Below are 25,299 nucleotides of genomic sequence, written 5' to 3'. Positions count from 1 at the left end.
CTGGAAACCGCCCCGAGGTAGGACAGATGACCGAGAACTTCTGAAACGTCGGGAACGTCATCCTAAGCTTGACCAAGGTGGAAAACCACCCCAAGAGCCCGTGTGACAGGAGGGATCCTGAGCTGACAGCAGTGGGAACAGTAGTGGTTCCTACTGACCGTGTTGCTGTTTGTTTGTTCCAAAATATTTTCTTTCTTTTGAGACGGCTGAGGAAGGAGGCCGAGGGCACGTGTAAGAAGAAACCCCTCCCTGCGGGCCTTGCGCGCACACAGACCTGTGTGGTTCCAGCAGCCTGGGGGGCAAACCCGGCTGGGGACGCCTGACGAGGCAGTCACCCCACAGCTATTCCCTCTGAGCCGCAAAGGCCTCTGGAAACATCCAAACACTATCCCGGAGGGTCCGTCTGGATCCAGGAGCGGGGAACCTTCCGGAGCCGCCTGCATGCAGCCCGTGGCACCTTAGCCGCTGCCCCCCGCTCAGACGGTTCCTGTCACCTCTTCCCAACTGAAGAAGCGACACACTGTCGATGTCAGAAAAAGGTTCCCCATTTCCCAGGGCAGTTATAAAATATTCGATAGTTGAACTGATGCCAAGGTTTTTCACAACCGTGTTGTTAGGAAGGAAAGGGCCCCAAACAGCAGATAAACCACTCTCAGATCAATGTTGCGTTTAACCAAAACACTGCTTAAAAGTTTGCTAAAAAGGACACTTCGCCTGGGCACAGGCGAGAGAGGTCTTCCTGAAAGCTCAGAATGATGATCACATGGTTTTAAAAATAATTTATTTCATTAAGTAGTTTTAAAAAGACAAAATCACCACAGGACACATGACTATGCATTCAGTGGAACCGGGGCCAACTTCTTATACAAACAAATGGAGAAACAATCAAAGAAGGCCTAAACCTCAGAAAACAGGAGCAGAAGTCTGCAAAGTACGGGCAAATCACTTTAGCTTCCATCTGAATATTTACAAAAATATATAGGACGGCACGGTCAAATTTTAGACAAAACAGATCATCACTATGACTACATCTGTGTTCTGATTTCTTTGAGAATAGAGATGTCTTTTAAATGCCATTTGGTTTTTAGAACAGAATGTATTTTTCTGTCTTAGGCTTAAGTCGTCTGCTACACAAGTGAAAACACCCTGTGTAACAACCTTTTGAATTTTAAAATCCAAATCTTGGTTCCAATATTCCTGACCTGCCTCTGGTTATCGTGTGAAAGAAATAAGTTTCTGGGTTTTTTTTTACATAAATTTAAATTCAGAATATTTACAACTAAAAAATCTCACGTCTACTTGCTGTCACTGTATATTCTCAAAAAGTAAGTTCGGGAAAACCAGAAGCGGTTTACAAAAGGCACTGGACTCCGCAGAAGCATTAGAAGTTTTCACTTTGGATAAAACACTGGCAGTGTCCCCAGAACACCGCTGTGAGCAGTCGTCGGTGACACCCAGAGAAACAGCCCTCGGCTCAGCTGCAGCGTCCTGGCACAGAAAGCTCTGTGCGCAGACCCTCCAGTAGGTACAGCCAAGGGGGAGGGACGACAAACTGCACTAAAGGAACGGGGCTGGCATCAGATACGTCCTCCAAAGTAAACCTTTCTTTTCTGCACCAACACGCAATGCTCTTTCATAAAGCAAACCCAGCTGGAACGTGTCCTAAACTACGGGCTACATCTCGAAACTAGGCAACGCCTTGCAGATTATTTTGTTACCACCGCACTGGCAGCTAAATAAGGTGCACTGTGAAAGGTCAAGTGCTGGTGAAAAGGAGATCGCCTTCCAGGGACCGCTGGTGAGGGAGCTGTGTGTGACTCTTTGCATGGCTCCCAACGGCTAGACTTTTTCCAAGAGAAAAGCTCGTTTCATCCTCTGGTCACTCACTTAAATGACTCAACTTGTAAGTGTCGCTGCAAGTCCCCAACACGTTGAAGGCTCGTTCACTCCTGGATGCTCACCTCGCCACTGTCTAACCAGCGGGGCTGAGCAGCAAAGCAGAGAGGCTTTTCTGTCACGAGCCAGGAAGTCAAAGACCCTCCCCAGGAAAGGAAGAGGCACGAAAGTCACCTGTGTTTTAGGAACAAAGCTGAAGTGAATGCAGCTACTCTCGGGGGACGGGGGCCCGCGGGGCGCCCCGGCCTCTCTGGTGCCCTCCTGTGCCCCTGGGGCAGCTAACGAGCCTGTCGCCACCACACTGACGGTTTCCAGGAAATCTGCGTCTGAGTTCGCTTTCACCCACTTCTCTCCAAGTATCAGAAAGCGACATTTTATACAGGACACCTGCATCTTCTAAAATTCTTTCACCCTCTAAATGAGGACTGATATTCTTTCTCTGGGTGAAACTTTAGCAATAAACACATTACCTTTCCTTGTTCCTTTTTTCCTTTTGTTTTTTTTTTTTAAACCCAAAGAAAAAGCTGACCGCCCCAGCAGCGCGCACGGGCCCTACAAGGTGGCGAGCTGGGCCAGGCGCGCCATCCGGTGGAGGTGGCCCCTGCGAGCGGGGCTGTAGCGCCCGGGGCTGCAGCGCCCGGGGCTGCCGCCGCTAGGAGGGCCACCGATGTCCGGCAGCTGAGACTTCACCTTCCCTTTCAGCGAGGGGCTGGGCCAGCTGAGGAAACAGAGAACGGGCGGTCAGCAGGGACGGCGGGGCGGGGTGGGGAGAGCGGAGGCCACAGACCGGAGCCGCGCCCCCGACCCGGGGACCACTGGGGCTCCGGGAAGAGACGCCTCCCACGTGACTGCAAGCTCACACTACTGCGTCCCGCACGGGGGGCGCGGGACCGGAGCGGAACCCTGGCTGCCCCACCCCGCCCCCCTCAGCTCTCAGCAGCACTCCTTCTGCTCCGCCACCCCCGGCCAAGGGCGGGGAGCTCCCCCGTGAACCTGGCGACACCGTCCGCCGGGCTGCAGGTACCTCTGTCTGTCCGCGGGCGAGTAGCGCAGCACGGCACTCCTCCACCTGTGCAGGGCCGGGTACTGGTGAGGGTCCACGTCCGCACACTCCAGGGCCGCCAGAACATCGCGATCCAGTTTTGACGGCTCTTCTCTAGAAGGTGCGAGAGAAGCAGAACAGCCGTGACCACACACGCACCTGGCGCCACCGCCCCCTTCAGAACCAGCAGAGCAACAGAGGCGTGTGTGAGGCCCCAGCACCGCCACCGCAGGCTCCGGCGGTCCGGCCGACATCCAGGCAGCGGGGGGACGCACTGCCCGCAGGAGGAGACTCCGGCCCCAGCCCTGCTGGGAAGATGCGCTCTGCGTACCCCCCCTCCAGGATGATGGAGCAGAAGGTGGGACGGGCCATCAGCCGGGCAACTGAGACCGACCCCAAGACGACCTTTCTTCCAAAAACAAACTAAACCCACAGGACAGCTCAGTGATTGTGGGAAGCAAAGAGGCTGCAAGGACGAGTGAGCAAGGAGACCGCCATCTCCCACCGGCCTGGAGGACACCCGAGGAGCCACATAGACTCGCGAGGGAGACGGAACCACAAGTGCTCGTCAGGCAGGCCAGGGTGGAGGGAACTGTCTGGGAATCACACAGTGGCGCCCGTGCCCGCTGCCCCTCGACGTGTGTGTGCTTCCCGACTCATACCCAAAAAGGAAGAGGCTCTGGACGGACTCTTTCGAGGCAGGGACCCCCGAGGGCTCAGAACTGCCACCGTGACGGGCCTCTTGCGTGGGACTGTCGGGGTCCAGGCACATGTCAGCCATTCCAGCTGACATTCCGTGCTCTGTCCTTCCTTGGTCATTCCCGAGTTTGTCAGCAGCAAGAGGTCCTAACATGTCACTTTCTGCTGGGTTCACTCTTGATGTCAGGATCCTCTTATCTCTAGTTTTCACAGTTGGACGGGGTGTCTTATTAGAAAAGCTACTTTGTAGATTCTGCAAATTCAGTTTATCAAACTCCACAGTCAAGCCGGAGACAGGTGACAGGAAGGCGTCCTCCCCACTTGGGGCCTTTGGCCTCTTCCCACCCAGGGTCTTGCTGTCACTCGGGGGGCTGCAAAACCCATTTTTGCTGCTGCGGGGACTGGTCGGGGCTGAGGCTTCTATGAGGTCTGTCTTCTGCTCCAAGGGAAGGATGTCACACCCCGAGTCTCCAAAAGCAGCCACCGTGGGCTGGGTGTTGTTTCGGGCTGTGTTTTGCCGGTTTTTGATCTCTTCCAAGCTCATGTCATCATCTTCATCTAGAAACGCCCTCACGGAGATGGAATTGCTGCACTTCCTGTGACGGCCTGTGAGGGAGAGACGGTATGGATGGCGGCTGTGGGGTGTCACCCCGCACAGCGCAAACCCTGCGACGAGTCACTCCCGCATTCCAAGCCTCCTCCCTCCTCAGATTCCACGACAGAAAACCACTTGCAACATGCCTTGGGAAAGGCAAGCAGGAGCCCGCAGACAGAATGCCAGGCTCCAGGCCCAGCTGTTCCCCCTCACAGGCAGGAAGAGGAGAAGGAAGCCGGCTGGTTGCCACGGATGCGGCCACAGGACGGGCTGCCAGTCCCGCCGGCCGCAGACGCACTGCATGCTCTTACCGAGGGCTGAGGCGTCCTCCTGCAGACAGGCGGCATTTTCCCCCATGTCTTGTTGGGTCTTTTTGCCCACTTCCTGCTGGGTGAGATATTCTTCTAGTTTCTGCAGGCCCGCCTGGGAAGACAGATCAACAAAACAGCCCAGAAAGTCCCAGTATTCGACCCAGGGATACCCCAGCTCATGAGCCAGCTGCCTGTAAGAATAAAGCAAATTAACCAGTTGTGAGACCAGAAGAAAAACTCACAGAACTAACTAAACAGAAAAGGGCCATTTGACACTGGAAGTGCCAAAACGGCACCTGCAACCTTGGCTACAATTCCATGTTATCCTAAATTTGGGGCTGAATCAGTGCACTCCACTTCCTGAAGCAGCACCCCCTCACTGGGCAGGACCCTGTTACAGAGCAAGCCAGGGTCACGGGGAGAAAGGAGACGCCAGCCGAAGTGTAGTGCTCACACCGACACTCACGAGCATCGAAAAAAGGGCAAACGGTGAAACTCCACTAACAGGACATTTCGGTTCTCACGAAACCGTACAAAGTCGGAGATGATTCGGGTTTGGGCCAGACATGAACATTTAGAGGTCCTTTTCACTTTCAAGTCGTAAACCTAAGGCTGGGCACATATTTTGAGAAAAAGTTCTAAAATGATTCAATTGAGCTTTATTTGCTCACACTGTAAATTAGCTTCTGAACTGTGGAAAACACTTTTCAGGGGCCTCTTTCACTAGCAGCTTCTGGCCACGCCCCCCTCTTGTGTTTGATCTTCTCCATGGCGGTGCGGCGCCTTCTCCCACACACTGTCATGCCCCTCGGCCACCCCACCCCCGGGAGGGACTGTTTTCACGGAGACTTTTGCTGCACAAGCTGCAGGGGGCACGTTCGCAAGGAATTAGACCTTAGTGAAAAGGCCTTAAAAGTCTCCAGTCAACGCCTTCTGGGAACTGCTGTTTTGAAAGCCCCAGTCAGCACACGAGGGCACAGCACGCGAGGTGACACCAGCACTTGGCCCTCTGTCACTTCGTGCCCTTTAAGTACCTTCCCACTCTCTCGATGCCTCTCTCCGGATCAGACTTCCTGACGCTGTGGAAGAAGCCCGCTTTCTCTCGAGGCGGGGTTTTCCAGAGTCGGCGAAAATCTTCTGCCTAGAACAGAAGTGTGTTAAGCTGCGCTAGGCATCCACGTCACCAGGCAGCCCTCCCCCACCAACCCAGCGCGCGCAACATGCCCACTGCCCTGGAGCTAAGGGGCCGTGGCTGCGTCCCGGTGAGGCCAGGAGGGACCCTGGCAAGGCCTGGGCTGGGCTGAGGATCAGAGCTGACCCAGGAGGCCCCGAGGGAGACACTGCAGAGCTGTCACCCCAAGGGCCTTGAGTCACCTTGCCATCACGTGACAGGAAAATAAATATTTGTGCTTTCGGTATTTCATGCAGCTGAATCTAATCCTAACGTTTTTATAGTTTCAGGGAACTAACTATCGATAGTTACAACTTTCTTTTCTTTTTTTTTTTTGCGGGCCTCTCACTGTTGCAGCCTCTCCCGTCGTGGAACACAGGCTCCGGACGCGCAGGCTCAGCAGCCATGGCTCACGGGCCCAGCCGCTCCACGGCATGTGGGATCTTCCCGGACCGGGGCACGAACCCACATCCCCTGCATCGGCAGGTGGACTCTCAACCACTGCGCCACCAGGGAAGCCACAACTTTCTTTTAAGAGGAAAGATTATATACAGGTCAGTGTATGAAGTACCTCAGTCTGGAAGGTGAACACCGGAGTCTGCAAATGGAAGTTTCCTAGTGACAGTACAAATCCAAGGACCCTGGAATGGACAGCCTAGCCACCTGGGCAATATGGTGTGCGAAGGGCCATGGGCACCTGGGGGAGGGGAGTCAGGTGACGCTGGTGTGAGGAGCGTTAGCCCAGGCAAACCTCGCTTCTCGGAAGCACGGCTCATCACATACCTGCCCTGGCTAATGAAAACAGGGGCAGGCTTCCCTGGTGGCACAGTGGTTAGGAATCCGCCTGCCAATGCAGGGGACATGGGTTTGAGCCCTGGTGTGGGAAGATCCCACGTGCTGCAGAGCAACTAAGCCCGTGCATCACAACTACTGAACCTGCACTCTAGAGCCCACGAGCCACAACTACTGAGCCCACGTGCCGCAACTACTGAAGCCTGAGCGCCTAGAGCCTGTGCTCCACAACAAGAGAAGCCACCGCTACCTGCAACTAGAGAAAGCCCATGTGCAGCAACAAAGACCCAACACAGCCAAAAATAAAATAAAAATAATAAAATAAATTTAAAAGTAAGTAAATAAATGTTAAAAAATAAAGAAAGAAAGAAAGAACAGGGTCAAGACACTCGTTTCTCCAGGGAAGTTCTGAAGCCTCACTGACAACTCTCTGGGGTCCTGGTCTCCAGGACCAAACACAAAGCAAAAGGCTGGAACAACCCAGCATGCTGGTGGGATGGCCAGGAGCTATTCCAGAAGCTTCCACAGATGCTCACCTTGGACGGACTCAGGGGCCCTGCAAAGGCTCGCAGGGTCAGAACGGGGTCTCTGGGGCCACCTCCACCGTGGCTGATGTGAGAGACCTCGCCCGGGTGGTCTGAAGACCACAGCTCCCCGATCACGGGAGAAGACGTGTCCTCTGCCCTCAGGAGGGGCACGTAGTAGTGACCTGGGAGAGGAAACACACCAGGGCTGGACCATCTGCGTGGACAGCCCCACACCCAGTGGATGTCAGGCACCTGGGAACCAGCCTGGGCAACAGCGCGGTTGCTACCCCACGGGCTCTGCACATGAGTCAGCGATGCTAACGGTGAATGAAAAGGCCGCCACAGCCCCGGAGCCAAAGGACCCAGGCAAGAGGCCAGTCCACGCCAGACTCCTGCACATAACGAGCCCTGCGTTCTTCCTCTGCAGGGAAGTAAAAAGAAGGGGGGGGGGGCGGCAAACACCTGCTCACCCCCAGGTTCTTACGAGGCAGGACCTGTGAACCAGAGCAGCGGAAGCCAAGCAGAGGAACATTACAAAGAAGACACGTTTGACCCCCTCCCTCCCCAGCTCCCTCTTCTGTTTCGTACGTTACAGTTTTGTATCATTGAACACCCGTCTCCAAACAGACCTAGAATCACAACCTGGAAAGAAGAAAGGCAGCGAGGCCACAGGGATGGGGCGGGGGGCAGGAAAGGCCCAGAGACATCGGGCGAGCGACAGTGGTGGCCGCTGGGCGCCACCGCAGGCCTGGCCGACCCCTGCACTAAACGGAGACCAACGGGGAGTCGGGTAGGAATGGCAGCCGAGAGAGAAGTAAGGACGGGCAGACGGGGGAGGCCGAAGAGCCTCAAGCATCCGAGGCCAGGCCCTCCAGCGCGCGGGGCCAACTCCTCAAACTGCCCGGAAACAAGGCAGAGGAAGGGCTGGGAAATGCCTCCCGCCCCTGGCTGCCTTCGCGCCCCTGCGGCCTGCGAGTCGGGAGCTTGGGTCCAGAGGCGCCAGGCCCCGAAAGCCGAGTGCGAAGCGCTGCCCCGCAGGCCACGGTCTGAAAGGCCCTCGGCCTGGAGTGTGGCGATCCGGGGCGGCGAGGCCGCAGGGCGGGGGACCGGCTGGCCAAGGGGCTCCAGGCAGGCCCCTCCCACCTCCCCGCCACCCTGCAGGCTGTGCCCGAGGAAGAGGGCCGCGGAGGTCGAGGGGCAAGGCCGTGAGCAACAGACAAATGACAGACAAGTCGGTCTCCCAGGAGCGGGAGGTGCAGCACAGGGTAGCTCGGAGGCTCCCAGCAGCCCCTGCTTCACTCCTGCACACAAGGCCTGGCCTAGATGCCGCCCAGGACTTGCCCCACCATGGGCCACACCTCGGGCGCCCACTCCCCACTTACCCTTTAAATAGTCTCTAATCCGCTCCTTCAGTTCCACAGATTTATTTTTGCTTCTTTCACAAATAACCTGTTTTAAAAAAACAGAGTACGTAAACGCTCTAAATCTGATTGATCACATCTTATCATTAAAATGATTTCATAAGGGCAACTTGTAAAGTCGGTGAAACAAGGGTAGTGTCCTAACGCTGAGCATCTCATAAAGCCCACAATAAAAACGCGTGTGGAACAGCGGAGCCCTCCTTCTCGTTCTGTAACGGCTTCGAGGGGCCAGGACAAAGAAGAACCAGCTCTGAGATTACAGGCGAATTTTGTCTTCTTTCTTCATGCTGCTCTCCATTTCCTAATTTTCTGCAAGGAAAGGAAATCTTAAGGTACACCATCAAGTCAGAGCAGAGATGCAGACACGCCCGCACCTTCGGTCTGGGCGCCTCCCTGGCTAGGAGCCTGTCTGCTATGGTTTGGCTGGGTTGATATACAACTCCCATCTAACACGAACACAAGTTTTATTCTTGCAACTACAGGAATCGATGTTCTCAGCCATTAGAGAACTGTGAACATTTTAGCTACAAACAATAAAAAAAAACAAAAGAACCAATAACCTTAAAATAAGAAGGAAGGAACCACAAAATTACCACCTCCTGCCAGCCTGTGACAGAAACAAACTACAACCGCACAGTGGACCCTTCAAGTAGTGCAAGTATTTTCTTTTAAATTCTGTAACTGATTGTGAGAGATGTCCAACGCTCTAAAAACGTGTTACCAAATAGCACTTTATATTGAGAAAATACACATACCCATGCACACAAAAAGTTGAGTCAGATTTATGCAAAATAATGGTAATTTCTGAGTTGCGGAATTGTCCGGTAAATTTTATCCTTTTTACCTGTACTCTAAACTTTCTACAGAAGTGGGCACGACTTACATAATCCCAGCAACTACAGAGGAAGTGGCACTGCCAGAATCGGACCTTACAGATTCTACTTCCAAAGGGCTGGCAGGTCCAGGCCAGCTCACAACTCCAATGCCTGGTACAAATTAACCATCTTCCAGTTCTTTTCAGGCCCACTCTCCTCTCCACCTCACTGCACAGAGGCACCTCTGCCCTCTCTAAGGCACATGTGCCCAACTGCTGACAGATCATGACAAGGCCTGTTTCCTAAGGCTTGTATGGGCCAGGTGAGAACACTGGGGAGGGGCTCAGGACAGCGCCTGGTGCACACTGAGCTCAACACATGTCAGCTACTTGCAGCAGCAGCATCCTCACCAGCACGTTACCCCACCATCATCACCATCTCCACCATCCATCAGTCAGTCACCACCATCCTCACCAGCACCATCCTCATCACCACCATCCTCACCAGCAGCAGCAGCAGCGGGAGTGCCACCTCCTCTGCTCTCTCTGACCCTGGTCAGCTGAAGGACTCACAGAGGGAACTTGACAAAAGACAGTGAGCTGCTGAGAACAACCTGACCACCAGTTTCAGGAAAATAAAATCAGCAAACAGGCAGTTCACTCCCTCCTGGCTTTACAGAGGCAGCGTCTTCACAGAGTGCATCTTACTCAACAATTAGGGCTCTAAGGTGTGCCACAAGGCACACACAGTCACACAGAGTTACCTGCGTGGTCACAACAGCTGTGATCGCAGACTGTAATTTTATGTATTTTCATTTCTAACACTATGTAGTAATAGCATTTTAATAGGTACTTACATCTTCAGGTGTTTTATCATATTTATTTCTTGGGTTTTTTACAATCAAAGGGTGTGAAGAGAGCACATTGACCACATCTGCGTTTCCAAACTTACAAGCAAAATGTAATGGTGTGTCGTAGCCCTGAGAGAGATGAAAAGGAAGAACACTTACTTCTTATACATACTTTTTTGCTTCCTAAGGTTGCTTTAAGGTAAAAATAGGTATTTAGTAAAACAAACAATCAAACAAAAACACTCAAAAATAAAAGACTATAAGAAGACAGTGCTTTTATAACTGAAAAGCAACTGGCATGCTGGCACACACCCACTTCATGCCAGGGCGTGAGCCCGGCACAGCGTCCCAGTTCCTGCGTGTCTAGTGCCTGTGGGAAGCTTACAACAGAGCTAGGGTGTAACACCTGCTCAGCAAACGGCAGCTTTAACAACTCAGGGCCCTGTACAATGTCTTAAAATCAATGTTCAAAAAGCAAAATAGGGCTTCCCTGGTGGCGCAGTGGTTGAGTGTCTGCCTGCCGATGCAGGGGACAGGGGTTCGTGCCCCGGTCCGGGAAGATCCCACGTGCCGCGGAGCGGCTGGGCCCGTGAGCCATGGCCGCTGAGCCTGCGCGTCCGGAGCCTGTGCTCCGCAACGGGAGAGGCCACAACAGTGAGAGGCCCGCGTACCGCAAAAACAAAAACAAACAAAAACAAACAAACAAAAGCAAAATAAACAGATGAAGACAACCTCCAGAATGAAGCAAAGACCACGATCCGGTCTGTGCTGAGAACTTTCTCTAGTCGCTAGTGTTGCAGCAAACGAAACTCTCCCCTCCTGACTTCACGAGGTTTTCCAGTGCGGACCTGTCCCTGGTGGCATCCTTCCCCGGGCTGTCCGCAGGCCAGCAGCCCCCGAGCTGTGGAACCACCACCTCCGGCACCTTCACCTGGACAGCCTCAGGCTCAGAGGCAGCTCATCCCAAACAGAACTCGCTCAAGTCCACCTGCGGCCACCGCACGTTCCAGCCCTCAGGTCCCTCCCTCCGGACGCCATGCTGCATTCGCCCAGAGCTTCTCCCCCAGCTCCAGCCCCCACTCCACTAGGCGACCCCGGGGCCTTGTGCAAGCAAATACCCTCAGGCCGGCTCCGATCCCTGCTCCACACCTTCTAGGGGCATCTCGCTACCTCAACATCCTGTCGGCACCACCACTCCCTCTCCCACACAGTCAGCCGCCGGGGCTCCGTGGGCCACCCAGGCCCTGTCAGCACCTCCGGCCGGCCTTCCACAGCTGCAGACGGCACAGGAAGAACGAGCAGAGCTATGCTCCAGTCAGGCGCTTCCTGGTCCATGGTCTACCTGAGTCGCCTCCAGCCCTGCGGCCCAGGCTCCAGCATCGGCACAGCTCCCGGCCAGCCCCACGGGGCCGGGGCCGCTGCATATCGGGGCGGCCGCGTCCACTCGGCGTTCAGGGCATCAGACCGCAACATGCCCCCCACACCCCTTTCCTCCTGGCCACCCCTCTCCCTCACCCACACAACGTCCTTCTCTAACCTGCTCCGAGCCCCGCCAACTTGACCCCAGCCTCTGCCCCATTCCCGCGCAGCCGGCGGGCTGTGGGCCCTCCCGCCACGCCTGGTGACCCCGCTTTTCCTCCACACCACACCCTCTGGGGAGCCCCCGGCCTTGCTACACAGTCCAGGCGCTTGAGGCGATTCCTACTCTTAGCGCCTATGGTCAGGGGACGTGACCTGTAACATCTAGTTTCCAGAATTTATTCAGCGGTCTCTGTGGATCCACAGATGCGTATTTTCAACAAGCGCTGCCGGCGTTAAGAGAAGACTGTATTTCCCGCCGGGCACATGTCCTGCATCGCGTGTAGGAGCTCCACTTCCCGACTGAAGTGTCGCACAGCCTTACTGTGTTCACACTTAGTCTCATACACTTGGATTTGGTTCCTTCTGCCCTATTTCACACTTACTATTGCTTTCATGTAGCTACCGTTTTCTCTTTTATGCCCTTCTTTAATTTTGCTAGCATGGCCAAATTTATCTCCATTCCCCCTTTTCTTTCTTGCTAATTGAGAAGTTATTCTTGCTTGCAGTTCTGGGGTTCAATGTATCATATTCAGTATGTTACGAAATAATACAATAGGCTTTTGAAAATTCCCTCTCCTGCCCACCACGACTTCTCACACCCCTAGGTTTCTCTCAGAAACGATCCTTGGTTCTCAGCCATCTCTGGGTTTTCCCTCATATAAATATGTAAAAACTCTTCTGTTTCAAGAATCCTTACTTAAGCTTTGTGCACCATCTCCCCACTGGAACTTCCCTGGTTATCCAGGGGTAAAGAATTCGCCTTCCAATGCAGGGCACATGGGTTCGATCCCTGGTCGGGGCGCTAAGATGCCACGTGCCACGGGGCAACTAATCCCGCATGCTGCAGCTACTGAGCCCACACGTCTGAGAGAGAGAAAAACCCCATATGCCGCACCAGAGAGAAGCTCGGGCGCCGCAACGAAAGATCCCGCATGCCGCAACTAAGACCTGACGCGGCCAAAATAAATAAGTAAATGAAATAAAAATTTAAAGAAAGACGTATCTAGGACACTAGACTACAAGGCACCAAAACCTTCCTACGTCCTTCTCCCTTTAGCTTTGTGGCACTCGCCCACCCTCCTATCAGCTTGGGACTCTCTGAACAAAGGCCAGGAGGGACGTGTCCTGGGGACGGCTCCACCCCAGCTGGGACCGCGGCGCGCCAGCCAGCGGGGTGCACTTCTCACGTGTGAGCGGGTCTGGGTCCAACCGTATCTTTCTGAGTTCTCTGACCTCAACAAACGCACATCTCCTCTGAGCTGACGCAGTGCAGAGACATGGTAAATAAACACCCAAACACTGTTTCCACCCTGAGCCCGGCTACGAGGCGCACCACTCTGTCAGGGGTGTTGAGGTACAGGTCCACCACGTAGCAGATGCGTTTCTCCAGCATATGCGGCTCGTCGTCCGGGTACATGAGCCGCATAAACTCGGGGTTCTCCAGCGTCTCCAGGGTCAGCTGGCACAGGGCAGCCTGGTTCTCTTTGGCAGCAACATGCATGACGTTGTACCGACATCCTTCCTGGAACAAAACCACAGATTTTGGGCTTCACTTTCATCACCGCAGTCTTGATGCTATGATGCTGGAAGCAGGCTTACCTGTACGATGGTCGGGTTGTCCCCCGAACCAATCAGATACCGGGGATTACTCCAGATAAGGTCGGAAAAGGTGTCTTCCTCTCCCTTCTCCACAGCTTTCCGAAGTTTGGCCGTGAGATCTTGTGTACGAGGACTTTTGTAACTGTTTGCTCGCTCTTTGCTTGCTGTTTCTGAATCAGACAAGTACAACCCATCTGTTAAGAGACAGAATTTAAGAACATTTAAGTTCACATTTTCTCATCATCCACTATGCGCTTCACTGAGGGCAAGAAAATCTTTCCCACAGAGGCTGACGATCTCCTTGTAGTGAAAAGTAAGAAACAAGCTGATCCACAGCAGACGGACGTGTGTCCCAGCCCGCGGCAGCGAGGGGAGGGCTCTGCGGAGAAGGCGGGGGAGGAGTGCGAGGGCACGCGGCCAGGACGCCACCCACACTCGCGAGGGGCCTTCCAAGAGCCAGGAGCGCCCCCCAGAAAGGCAGGGAGCCAGGAGGGACTTCTGCCGAATCACGACACCTGCGGAGGTAGGAAGGCTATCTTGAGGAACCTTCACCAAGTGTGAGGGGCCTCTAAGCGCCCCAAATCACTCTGGCCTCCGTGAGGTGGCACACGGACTCTCGATCCAAGGCCAACCGTCTGCAAGGAAAGGCGCATCCTCGGGAGCCCCAGCCAGCCTGGGGAGCAGAGCAGCCGTGAGCCCATGGAGTGGAGGGGACCAGACGAGGCTCGGATGCCGGGGTTCTGTACGATGCTGACAGCAAAGGCCCCTCACAAGACCCTGGTCCTGAGCTAGGAGTGGCGCTGGCCAGCTTTCTGGCTGGACGGTTCAGCCACCGCAGAATCGTCTGCAGCCAAGCAGGTGCCACAGTCCTAGAAGGAAGTGTAGCTTCACGGGGGGAAGTAGAAAGGTCTCAGCACGTAAAAAGGCCCTGAACCCAACAGGCCACAGGGACAAGAGTGTGACAAAGGGGACAGGACAGAAGGCGATGGAGGCCCTTTTGCGGCTTCTCCCACGGTCCCCTCAGCAGCTGCCTGACCCACTTGGCCCCTGCCACTTCCACCCAGACCAGCCTACTGACCCACCCTCCTCCAGCTGCTCCATGGCCTGGGCCTCAGCTCTCTGTTCCCAGCAAACCAGGCTGCTCTCAAAGGTGGAGAGAACTAGTTACCAGGAAAGAGGGAACAAAATACCCAGGAGTAAATCTGACAGTAATGCCAGACAATTTACCTCTTAACCCACCACTGCTAAAGAGCGGCACTGTTTTCACAGGAGAAAGTGGTGAAGAGGTTTTGCTTGGAGAAGGGAAATAATCACAAGTTCCTCTAGCAAATTTCTCTGCATCTTCTCTGCTTGTAAAAGCCTTAAATCGGGATCCTTTGATCATTTTGACAGCTTGCAAGGCTTCCTTCTTGTCTTCATAAACGTGAATCCTTTCTGTGTGGGAAAAGCAGAGACGAGGAACTGCAGCCACCGTCACTTAGTTCACACTTGAAGCCCTGGGTTTGGTAACTAACGACTGTTAGCCAGTGGTCTGGTTTTTCTCTTATTAATATTTCAGAGTTTTAATCTTCAAGAAAAAAGGGTTTACTTAGTGAAAAGAACACAATAACTTTGATCATATGTATGTACACGGATATAAATGATACATATCTTGTACCTGTATATGTAGTTTTTATATCCAAGTATACTATTCCATACCAAAAAGTAGAATTTTTGGACTAACGATCTAAATAAAAATAATTTTAAAAAGTAAGTAAAAAACTATGACTAGGGACTTCCCTGGTGGTCCAGTGGTTAAGAATCTGCCTTCCAATGCAGGGGATGTGGGTTTGATCCCTGGTCAGGGAAGTAAGATCCCACAGGCCGTGGGGCAACTAAGCCCATGCGCCACAACTACTGAGCCTGTGCTCTAGAGCCCGCGAGCCACAACTACTGAGCCCATGAGCCACAACTACTGAGCCCGCGAGCCACAACTACTGAGCCCACGTGCCTAGAGCCCGTGCTCCGCAACAAGAGAAGCTACCACAATGAGAAGCCCGTGCACCGCAACAAAGAGCAGCCCCCTGCTCGCCCCAACTAGAGAAAGCCCGCGCGCAGCAACGAAGACCAAATGCAGCCAAAAATAAATAAATAAATAAATTTATTTACTTATTTAAAAAAAAAGGTCAATAGGGGCTTCCCTGGTGGCGCAGTGGTTGGGAGTCCACCTGCCAATGCAGGGGGCACGGGTTCCTGCCCCGGTTCGGGAAGATCCCACATGCCGCGGGGCGGCTGGACCCGTGAGCCATGGCCGCTGGGCCTGCGCGTCCAGAGCCTGTGCTCCGCAACGGGAGAGGCCACGGCAGTGAGAGGCCCGCATGCCACAAATAAAGAAAGAAAGAAAGAATGAAGTCTTGCCATTTGCGGCAATATGGATGGACAAGGAGGGTATTATGCTGAGTGAAATAAGTCAGACAGAGAAAGACAAATACCATATGATTTCACTTATGTGGAATCTAAAAAACAAAACAAACGAAACAGAAACTGAGTAACAGATACAGAAAACAAGTGGTTGCCAGAGGTGCGTGGGTGGATTAACGGAAAAGTTGAGGGAAATTAAGAAGCACAAACTTCCAGTTACAAAATACATGAGTCACAGGAATGAAATACACAAGGAAAAAAAGAAAAAAAAAAAGGTAATAGACCTAAATCAAGATAGAGATTTCCCTTATTTGAAAGACAAAAAGGGAAGTTTAATAACATGCAGTATGGTTGATGGAATAGAAACAAGACGCCCGTTTTCTGTTTTTAGATAGATAAGAATGTACATTCCATATTGTATAGCAGAGAGACTGGAAAAGTTACTCTCTCATCCACAGTGAATGGTAACACCGTTTGGAGGGCAGTAGCCCTCAAAGCTTTAAAAATGCATACCTTTTGACCGGACACTTATAGTTACCAATTTTATAAAAATAAAAACAATGTACATACATACAGATATATTTTTTCTTAAATTTAAATATATTAAAAATAAAAATAATGTAAATTTATATATACGAATAAAACAGAGTAAGTAGGGTGAGGAATGATACACAAAAGTACTTATTAAGTGGTTACTTCTACAGAGTAAGATTCTGGTGGGGAGGAAGAAATTTCACTTTTACTTTACAGACTATAAAATGTATACATCATATATACTTTGTTTTACAAAATGCAACTTCATTCTGATCAACATCAAGCTTTCATTACTTCTTTCCAATCCTATCTATTTTAGTCTTGTTTAAAATTACAACTCTTTAATGTTGAAAATTATTTATACCTTCATTGGCCATTTGCATTCATTAATATAAGAGGTGGTCAGGTTACAGTGAATTTGAAAAAAAAGGAAAAAGGAGAAAGGAGGAGAGGAACTTCCCTGGTGGCGCAGTGGTTAAGAATCTGCCTGCCAATGCAGGGGACGTGGGTTTCAGCCCTGGTCCAGGAAGATGCCACATGCCATGGAGCAACTAAGCCCACGTGCCACAACTACTGAGCCTGTGCTCTAGAGCCCGCGAGCCACAACTACTGAAGCCCGTGCACCTACAGCCCGTGCTCCACAACAAGAGAAGCCACCGCAATGAGAAGCCCGCGCACTGCAATGAAGAGTAGCCCCCGCTCGCCGCAACTAGAGAAAGCCCGCGTGCAGCAACAAAGACCCAATGCAGCCAAAAATAAATAAATTTATTTTTAAAAAAAGGGAGGGAGATGGTTAATCAAAAAATGGAACCAGTCCATAAATATCTGTAAGTGAAGTATATCTCCACAGAATCCAATTTTCTTAATTTCTAAAACTTTCTATATAGATTTACAAAAAATTCAGGAACATACTATATAAAAATGCTAACAATGGTTAATTTGGAGTGATAAGATTATGGTGTTTAAAGTCTTCTTTCTTCTCCTCTGTAGTCTGTGATTTTCAAAACCCCTCTCCCCCTGCTGTCCACGCACCACCTGTGTAAGAACCACGGCGCTGGTCACATTACCATTTCTCGCCGGGGCGTCCTCGTACGCTGGGCACACCCCATAGTATAGAGGCGGCTCTGCAGAGGCCCGCAGCATGGCTTCGTGGCTGCCGACCCCGGCCAAGGCACTGAAAGGCACTGAGCAGGTCTCAGACGTCACGGCATCTTCCTCCGGAGGATTCAAGCCCACACTATAACCAAAATCTCTGTCTTCAGAAAAGCTGACCCGCTCAGCCGGGCTCCCTACCGCAGACTTCACAACCCTTTGTGTGTCCTGGCCCAGGGCTGGGGCACCTGCAGTGGCGTGGTCTGGAGGGTGCGAAGGCAGTGTACTGTGCTCTAATAAAGCCCGAGCCAACTTTTTCTCAAAAATAAACCTTGTGGTTGATGTAATGGGTCCACATTTCAATCCAGCTTTGATAACTTCTTCTCTAAGGTCATCTGGATTCAGGAGTTTCAATCGAGCCAAGATGGTATCCATTGTCATTTCACCTAGGCCCAAGACAACAAAAATCAGTCTGATGGCTGTAAAGTACATCTTCTCTTAAACGAATTCAGCAAAGTTGCAGGATGCAAGATTAATGCACAGAAATCTGTTACTTTTTTATACACTGATAATGAACTACCAGAAAGAGAAAGTAAAAAATAAATCCCGTTTAAAATCACATCAAAAAGAATAAAATGCCTAGGAATAAACTTAACCAAGGAGGTGAAGACCTGAATAGACAGTTCTCCAAAGAAGACATACAGATGGCCAACAGGCACATGCAAAGGTGCTCAACATCACTAATTATTAGAGAAATTCAAGTCAAAACCACAATGAGATATCACCTCACACTGGTCAGAACGGCCATCATTAAAAAGCCTACAAATGATAAATGCTGGAGAGGGTGTGGAGAAAAGGGAACCCTCTTGCACTGTTGGTGGGAATGTGAATTGGTGCAGCCACTGTGGAGAACAGTATGGAGGTTCCTCAAAAAACTAAAAATAGGGACTTCCCTGGTGGTCCGCCTTCCAATGCAGGGGATGTGGGTTCAATCCCTGGTCAGGGAACTAAGATCCCACATGCCGCCAGGCAACTAAGCCCATGCACTCTTGAGCCCTCACGCCACAACTAGAGAGAAGCCTATGCACCGCAACGAAAGGTCCCGCATGCTGCAATAAAGATCCCAAGTGCTGCAACTAAGACCGATGCAGCCAAATTAAATAAATAAATAGATAGAACTACCATATGATCCAGCAATTCCACTCTTAGAAAGAAAACAAAAACATTAATTTGAAAAACTATGTGCACCCCGATGTTCATAGCAGCATTATTTACAATAGCCAAGATATGGAAGCAACCTAAGTGTCCATCAACAGATCAATGGATAAAGATGTGGCATGTACACACAATGGAATACTACTCAGCTATAAAAAAGAATGAAATCCTGCCATTGGCGGCAACATGGGTGGACAAGGAGGGTATTATGCTGAGTGAAGTAAGTCAGGCAGAGAAAGACAAATACTGCGTGTAATCACGAATGTGTGGAATCTAAAAAATAAAACGAACTAGTGAATACAACAAAAAAGAAACAGACTCACAGATTTAGGGACCTAGTGGTTACTAGTGGGGAGAAAAGAGAGGGGAGGGGCAAGATAGGGGTATGGGATTAAGAGATGTCTATGTATAAACTAGACAAGGAACGAGGATAGATTGTACAGCACAGGAAATTATAGCCATTATCTTGTAATAACTTTAACTTTTAATGGAGTACAATCTAAAAATACTGAATCACTATGCTGTAACCTGAACCTAATATGATATTGTAAATCAACTATACTTCAATTTTTTAAAAAGTGGCAAAAACGCTCGCTTCAGGGAATTCCCTGGCGGTAGTGGTTAGGACTCCATGCTTCCATTGCAGGGGGTTCAATCCCTAGTCGTGGAACTAAGATCCTGCAAGCCTCATGGCACAGCCAAAAAAAAAAAAAAGCTGGCTTCAAATTTTCATTTCAATCCACTATTTCCCCACATTCTCTGGAGTCTATGAACTTTCTATGAGAATTTTCATTAGGTTTTTGTTTCCGGATTTATAACAATCTAAACAAGATTAAGATAGGCAGTGTCTGGTTCATTCGGACAAGAATCTTACAGCCCAGTGTCATGACATGATCTGATCACACCAACATTCTAGGGAGGTCAGCATGCTGGGGAAACAGGCACACCCATCAGCTGTCACCTGCAGTGTGATTAGGAACAAATTCCCAGGAAAGCAACTGGATAATATGCGTCAAAACTCCAACTGCAGAAAGTTATCCTACGGATACATTTGCACTTTATCTCATAAGTCATGAGAAATTATGCAAAGATTTACACAGAAGAGCATACAGATAGCTCCACAGTCATTTTGCTAATACTGAAAACAAACAGCTAATGTTTAACGTCTGGGGGGCTTCCCACATGCCTGGCTCTGTCCTAAGCACCCTGCCTGCACGAAATTATTTAAAATTCACGATAACTCCACATGGAGATTTTTCACCACTGCTCACTCCTGCTGTACAGATGGAGATCCTAAATCAGAGAAGCTAAGTAAACTTGTTCAAGTTATTCAGCCACCAAGCAAGCGGATGTGAACTGCAGCTGGAGCTTTAATCAGTATATTTACAGAAAGAGCAGTTAAATCTATGGGGTAGAGGTTTAAGCATGGTCAGCCAGAATTGGGGAGAAGGTAAGAAATGACAGGGTACAGGCCACTGCTGCAGTTAATGGGGCTGGAGATGAGTGCTCAGACTAGAGAAAAAGGATGTCTCGACCACAGATTAGATGCTGGGGTCGGTGGGTGGGGGGGTGTCTGAGGGATTGCAGTCAGCCTACGACAGATAATACCTAGGTTTCCAGCCTGGACGCTTAGAAAGAGATTCTGCCCAAGGCAGAGAATATGAAAGAACAAATGGGGATTTAGGCGTTGAGCATTAGAAACACCCACTGCACATCAAGTGGGCATTCTGATTTTCAAGTCTGAGATTCAGAAGAGAAGCTCAGAGTGAGAAAAACAGCTCCGGGAGTCATGAGCCCATAGGCGGTGGCTATAACCCAGGGATAACAAGGAACACACATGGCCAGTAAGACAAGAATGGGATCTGAGTAACAACAGAGATTGAAAGACAGGTGAGAAAGAAGACAGACTTGAAGAGGCGATCAAGAAAGAACCGGACGTGTTAATACTGTTTATCAGTGAAGCTAGAGTAGAGGCTTTTAGGAGGTGTTTACAGATGAAATTATAGGATATCCCAGGATTGGCTTTAAATTACTCCAGGAGAGCAAAGCAGAGGGGGCAGTGACAGATAAAACAAGACTCAAAATACTAATACCTAATACTTGCAGCTGGATGATGGAAATTTCTGCATATTTCTTTTTTAATAACTTTTTATGATACCACCCTCCCCCCTCCAAGATTTCAAAAATGGCTATTACTTATTTTAAACAGTGAATGTATTGCACAGCCCCCTCTAGAGCTGCCAAAGAACATGAAGGGGGAGGCCAACTGACCACAGGATTCCACTCAGGGAGCACCCCTAAGGGCAGTCTCTGAATATTGGGTATAAGGGCAACAGAAGTGATAAGGAACTGATATGAAAGGTATAGGACAGGCTGAAGCCACATGCAAGGCAAAGTCTGAGGGGTAGGGGCGACTAGGGCAGATGCCAGGAATAAACAGAGAGGAATCCACCCAATCCTGGTAATATTCTCTTCTGCATACCCTCCCTGTGTGTTTACTCAAAAGCTACCTGTTTTTCCAGTAAATTTATTTATTTATTTATTTATTTATGGCTGTGTTGGGTCTTCATTGCTGCAAGTGGGCTTTTCTCTAGTTGAAGCGAGCAGGGGCCACTCTTCGTTGCGGTGCGCGGGCTTCTCATTGTCGTGGCTTCTCTTGTTGCGGAGCACGGGCTCTAGGCACGCGGGCTTCAGTAGTTGTGGCTCGCGGGCTCTAGAACACAGGCTCAGTAGTTGTGGCGCACGGGCTTAGTTACTCTGTGGCACCTGGGATATCCTTCCAAACCAGAGCTCGAACCCATGTCCCCTACATTGGCAGGCGGATTCTTAACCACTGCACCACCAGGGAAGTCCTAAAAGCTACCTTTTTAAGACAGGCTAGTCTGAGGGGGTTCTGTCCTTGTAATCAAGCAAGCCCCAAATGGAACAATTACATTACATTATATCACTAACTGGGTGAGCTTGGGCAAATTATGTAACTCTAAGCCACAGTTTCCTCATCTATAAAAAAGACATAACAACAGCTCTACTTCTTAGCTTGTAATGAGAATTAGATAAAATAATGGATGTGTTTGACACTGACAAATTATCCATTAATGTCAGTTAGGGCTATGAAGTTATCAAGTAATACAGACTTATCAGCCTTGGAGAATACATAGCATGCTAGAAAGTCAACTTGAATAAAGACAAACATGTACACTCTGTTTCTAATATTCTTTTCTTTTTTTTAATTTTTGGCTGCGTTGGGTCTTCGTTGCTGCGTGCGGGGCTTTCTCTAATTGCGGCTAGTGGGGGCTGCTCTTCCTTGCAGTGCGTGGGCTCTAGACACGCGGACTTCAGTAATTGTGGCACATGGGCTTAGTAGTTGTGGCTTGCAGGCTCAGTAGTTGTGGAGCACGGGCTTATTAGTTGCTCCGCGGCACGTGGGATCTTCCCGGACCAGGGCTCGAACCCGCGTCCCCGGCATTGGCAGGTGGATTCTTAACCGCTGCGCCACCAGGGACACCCTGTTACTAATATTCTTAATACAATAAACAAGTATCTGCTCACGTGTGGAAAAGAAACAAAGGATAAAGCAGAAAATAATGAGACTGCTTAGCTTCAGGGGAGGGTGTGAACCAGACAGTAAGGACAGAGGGCAGGGGGAGCAGCACTTCTGAATACGCCTTTACATGTTCTGACCTTTAGAAGCATGTTTAACTCACATACACAAAAAATACGTGGATAAACAAATAGACAGGGGGAGACCCCCAAGTGGAACGCAAACCAAAACAAATTCGCTCAAGGGTGTTACAAGTTCGTATCATAATGAGTGGGAGAGAAGGAACGTACTAACTGAAAGATAACAGCACGTGACCACGTCCTCTAAGGGTAAAGACAGAGGAAGGACAGACAAACACTATACTCTAGCTGGCAGGTGGGTTTTCACAGTGGTATAGGTGAGCAATTCCGAAGCTATCTTATGTGTGCTCTAGGAACCAGCAAATAATTGGATACACTGTGGCTAATGAGAGCCAGTCTCCTCACTGAGAAGGGAGAAGCCCTCAGCAAACTTCTGTAAAGGGCTGGGGAGTAAATTTTGAGTCTTTGTGAGCCTAAGTCCCCCCAAACACTCAAGAGCCACAGAAGGAAGAATATGGCTGTGTTCCAAAAACAGGTGCGGGCAGGATCTGGCCCGTGGGCCACAGTTTGCTGACCCTGGGCTGGAATTAGAAGTGTCTGCCAGACCTCCATCCACTGACTGATAGATAGACAGAGATGTAAAGGTACAGGTATAGGAAACTGAGGTAGGTCTGCAGACTGGATAATACCTCCTGGCTTTCCTACTTGTAGTGATTATGTAAGATACTAACATTGGGGAACCTAAGTGGATTTCATTAACTGCTTATTTTGTAATAATAATAAACACAAGAAGTTGAAAAACAGTACAGAGAGGTCCCGTGGACCCATCACGTGGCTTCCCTCAGTGGCACACCGTAAACACTGCAGTGCGTCATCCAAACCAGGCAGCTGACCCTGGCGCAGCATAGCGAACTAGACCGTGGCCTCACCAGGTTCTGCAGCCACTCTCCTCTTGTGGCTCTCTGTATGTAATTCCATGATCGTTTATCACACGTATAGCTTCACATGGACATGACTGGTTCCTGAACTGTTCCATCACCACAAAGATCTCCCTCCTGCTGACCTTTTACTGTCATATCCAACCTCCGCCACTGTCCCCTACCCTCGGCAACCACTGACTTGTCCTCTGTCGTTATAATACTTCCGTTTCAAGAATGTTACATAAATGGAATTGTACACTACAGACTTTCTGAGACCGGCTTTTTTCACTCAGCGCGATGCCCTTGAGCTCCACCCAAGCTGCTGATGGATCAACAGTTCTGCCTCACTGCTGAGCAGCATTCCACAGCTCGGAGGTGCCAGTTTTACCATTCACCCCTCGAGACACAACTGGGCTGTTTCCAGTTTTTGGCAATTACAAATAAAGCTATAAACAATCGCATATGGGTTTTTGTGTGAAAATAAGTTTTCGTCCTTCTAGGATAATGCGCAGGAGTGCAGTACAGGTTCGACTATTTGAGAAACTGGCAGTCTGACCTCAGAATGGCTGCACCTTTAAAATTTCTACCAGCAGTAAATGAGACCCAGTTTCTCAGCATTTCCACCAGCATTACCAAATGTCGTCGGTATTTTTTATCTTAGCCATTCTCATAGGTGTGTGGTGGTATCTCACTGTAAGTTCGATTTGTATTTCACTACTGGCTGGTGATGTCGAACATCTTTTCACATGTGTTTATTTGCTCTGTATTAATGACTTAGAAATGAAAGCTAAAAATTAAAAAAGAATTTAATGAATAAGTCACTCGAAACTCTAATCTCGTAGCCCCAGACCCCACTGGCCTCACACGTCCTTTAGCTTTAGGGTCTGCAAGCCTTTCGACTCTGGCGTCCTGCGCTGGGTTCTCTGGCACGGTGTTGACAGTGTAACTGGACAACTGAGCATGCTGTTTCCTAAAAGTACCACCTGAAACTTTCTTAAGGGGATGAGAGAAGGTAGGACAATCAGCATCTCAACAGGGTGGAAGGCAAGCTGGACCTCGTGTCAACAGGCCTACGTCCCCACCTGGCTTCTGCCTTGGACCTGTGTCGTCTCTGCCGAGCAGGACCTTCCTGGAGCCTGTTTCCTCAGCTGTAAAAACCAAGTCACCCATAAGGACGGCTTTAGCCCTCAGAGTTCAAGGTAGGTCATCAACTATGCTTTCTGCTAATAAAATTTCATCTTAGCAGGGTACTTGAGGAGCTCTTGCTTATCCTCCAGGAAGAAACCAGACTTGCGGGTAAGAGGGTGAATGAAAACTGAACGAAGGCGCGTTCCGGAAGCGCGCAGGGCGCACACGGTCTTCTCAGTCAAATCAGGGGGTCAAACCAGCAAAACTGCGCACAGACGCGGCACCCAGGCTCCCACCCTCTACTCTCTCCCACCGTCTGTGCGCGGAGGACTCGTGACTTTTACTCCAGGTCTTTTCCCAGAACCCCCGACTCAGGCCGGGGAGGAGAGCCCCGGGAGGCGGGAGGGGAGGGGAGGGGGTCCCGGCCTGGGGAAGAGGGGGCTGAGGATCCAGGCCGGGGAGGGGCGCGGGCCCACCGGCGGACCGGCCTTACCTGGATCAGGGACTGGGCCCGCGGCCGCGCAGGGCGGGTCGGGGGGCCCGCTCCGGCCCAGGCCCCGCGGCCGCCTATCCAGCCGCCGCACCAGCCAGCGCACCGCGATCAGCAGCACCGAGGCGCCCAGCAGCTCCCAGGCCAGCGCCGCCCACTCGGCCGCCGCCAGCCGCGGCCACAGCATCGCCGCCGTTCGTCCTGTCGCCGTTGCCGTCGCCGCAGCCGCCGCCGCCGCCCAGGTCCGCCCGCCCGAGGACCCCGCGTGCCGGGCTGCCTGCGCCACTGCCTGACGGCGCCGCGCACGGGGACGGCCGGCGCGGGGCCGGGTCTGCACGCGCGAGACAGGGCGCTCGCCTCCGCGCCCGGCGGCCCGACGGAGGAGCGCGACCGCAGCCCCTGCAGGCGCGGGGCCGGTGAGGACGCTGTCAGGCAGTGGCGCGGGCAGCCGGCACGCGGGGTCCTCGGGCGGGCGGACGGCCCCCCGGGGCGGGTCCAGCGGTCCCAGAGGCCCGGGGCGGGGTGTCCGGGGGGGGGGTCGTCCCGGGCGGGCTTCGGCGCGCGGCCATGCGGTCCGCGAGGATTCCGCGCTGGGGCTTC

General features: G+C 51.2%; 1 protein-coding gene across 1 annotated transcript; it reads right to left on the bottom strand.

The window, feature by feature from the left end:
- Positions 1–764: 764 nt before the first annotated feature.
- ANKLE2 (ankyrin repeat and LEM domain containing 2) lies at positions 765–24,922 on the bottom strand. Its single transcript, XM_060027815.1, has 13 exons — positions 24,703–24,922; positions 17,301–17,771; positions 14,527–14,733; positions 13,300–13,493; positions 13,034–13,222; positions 10,126–10,248; positions 8,416–8,482; positions 7,043–7,215; positions 5,578–5,684; positions 4,544–4,734; positions 3,601–4,243; positions 2,921–3,052; positions 765–2,614 (listed from the first exon to the last, which is right to left on the bottom strand). Exons 1-13 carry the CDS (start codon positions 24,884–24,886, stop codon positions 2,449–2,451), a joined length of 2,847 nt encoding a protein of 948 aa, XP_059883798.1. The 5' UTR covers positions 24,887–24,922; the 3' UTR covers positions 765–2,448.
- Positions 24,923–25,299: the final 377 nt, after the last annotated feature.

The sequence above is a fragment of the Delphinus delphis genome, chromosome 13, assembly GCF_949987515.2.
Source record: "Delphinus delphis chromosome 13, mDelDel1.2, whole genome shotgun sequence".
NCBI classification, from domain to species: domain Eukaryota; kingdom Metazoa; phylum Chordata; class Mammalia; order Artiodactyla; family Delphinidae; genus Delphinus; species Delphinus delphis.
Note: the sequence above shows the minus strand (reverse complement) of the source record. Positions and strands in the feature narration are given on the sequence as shown.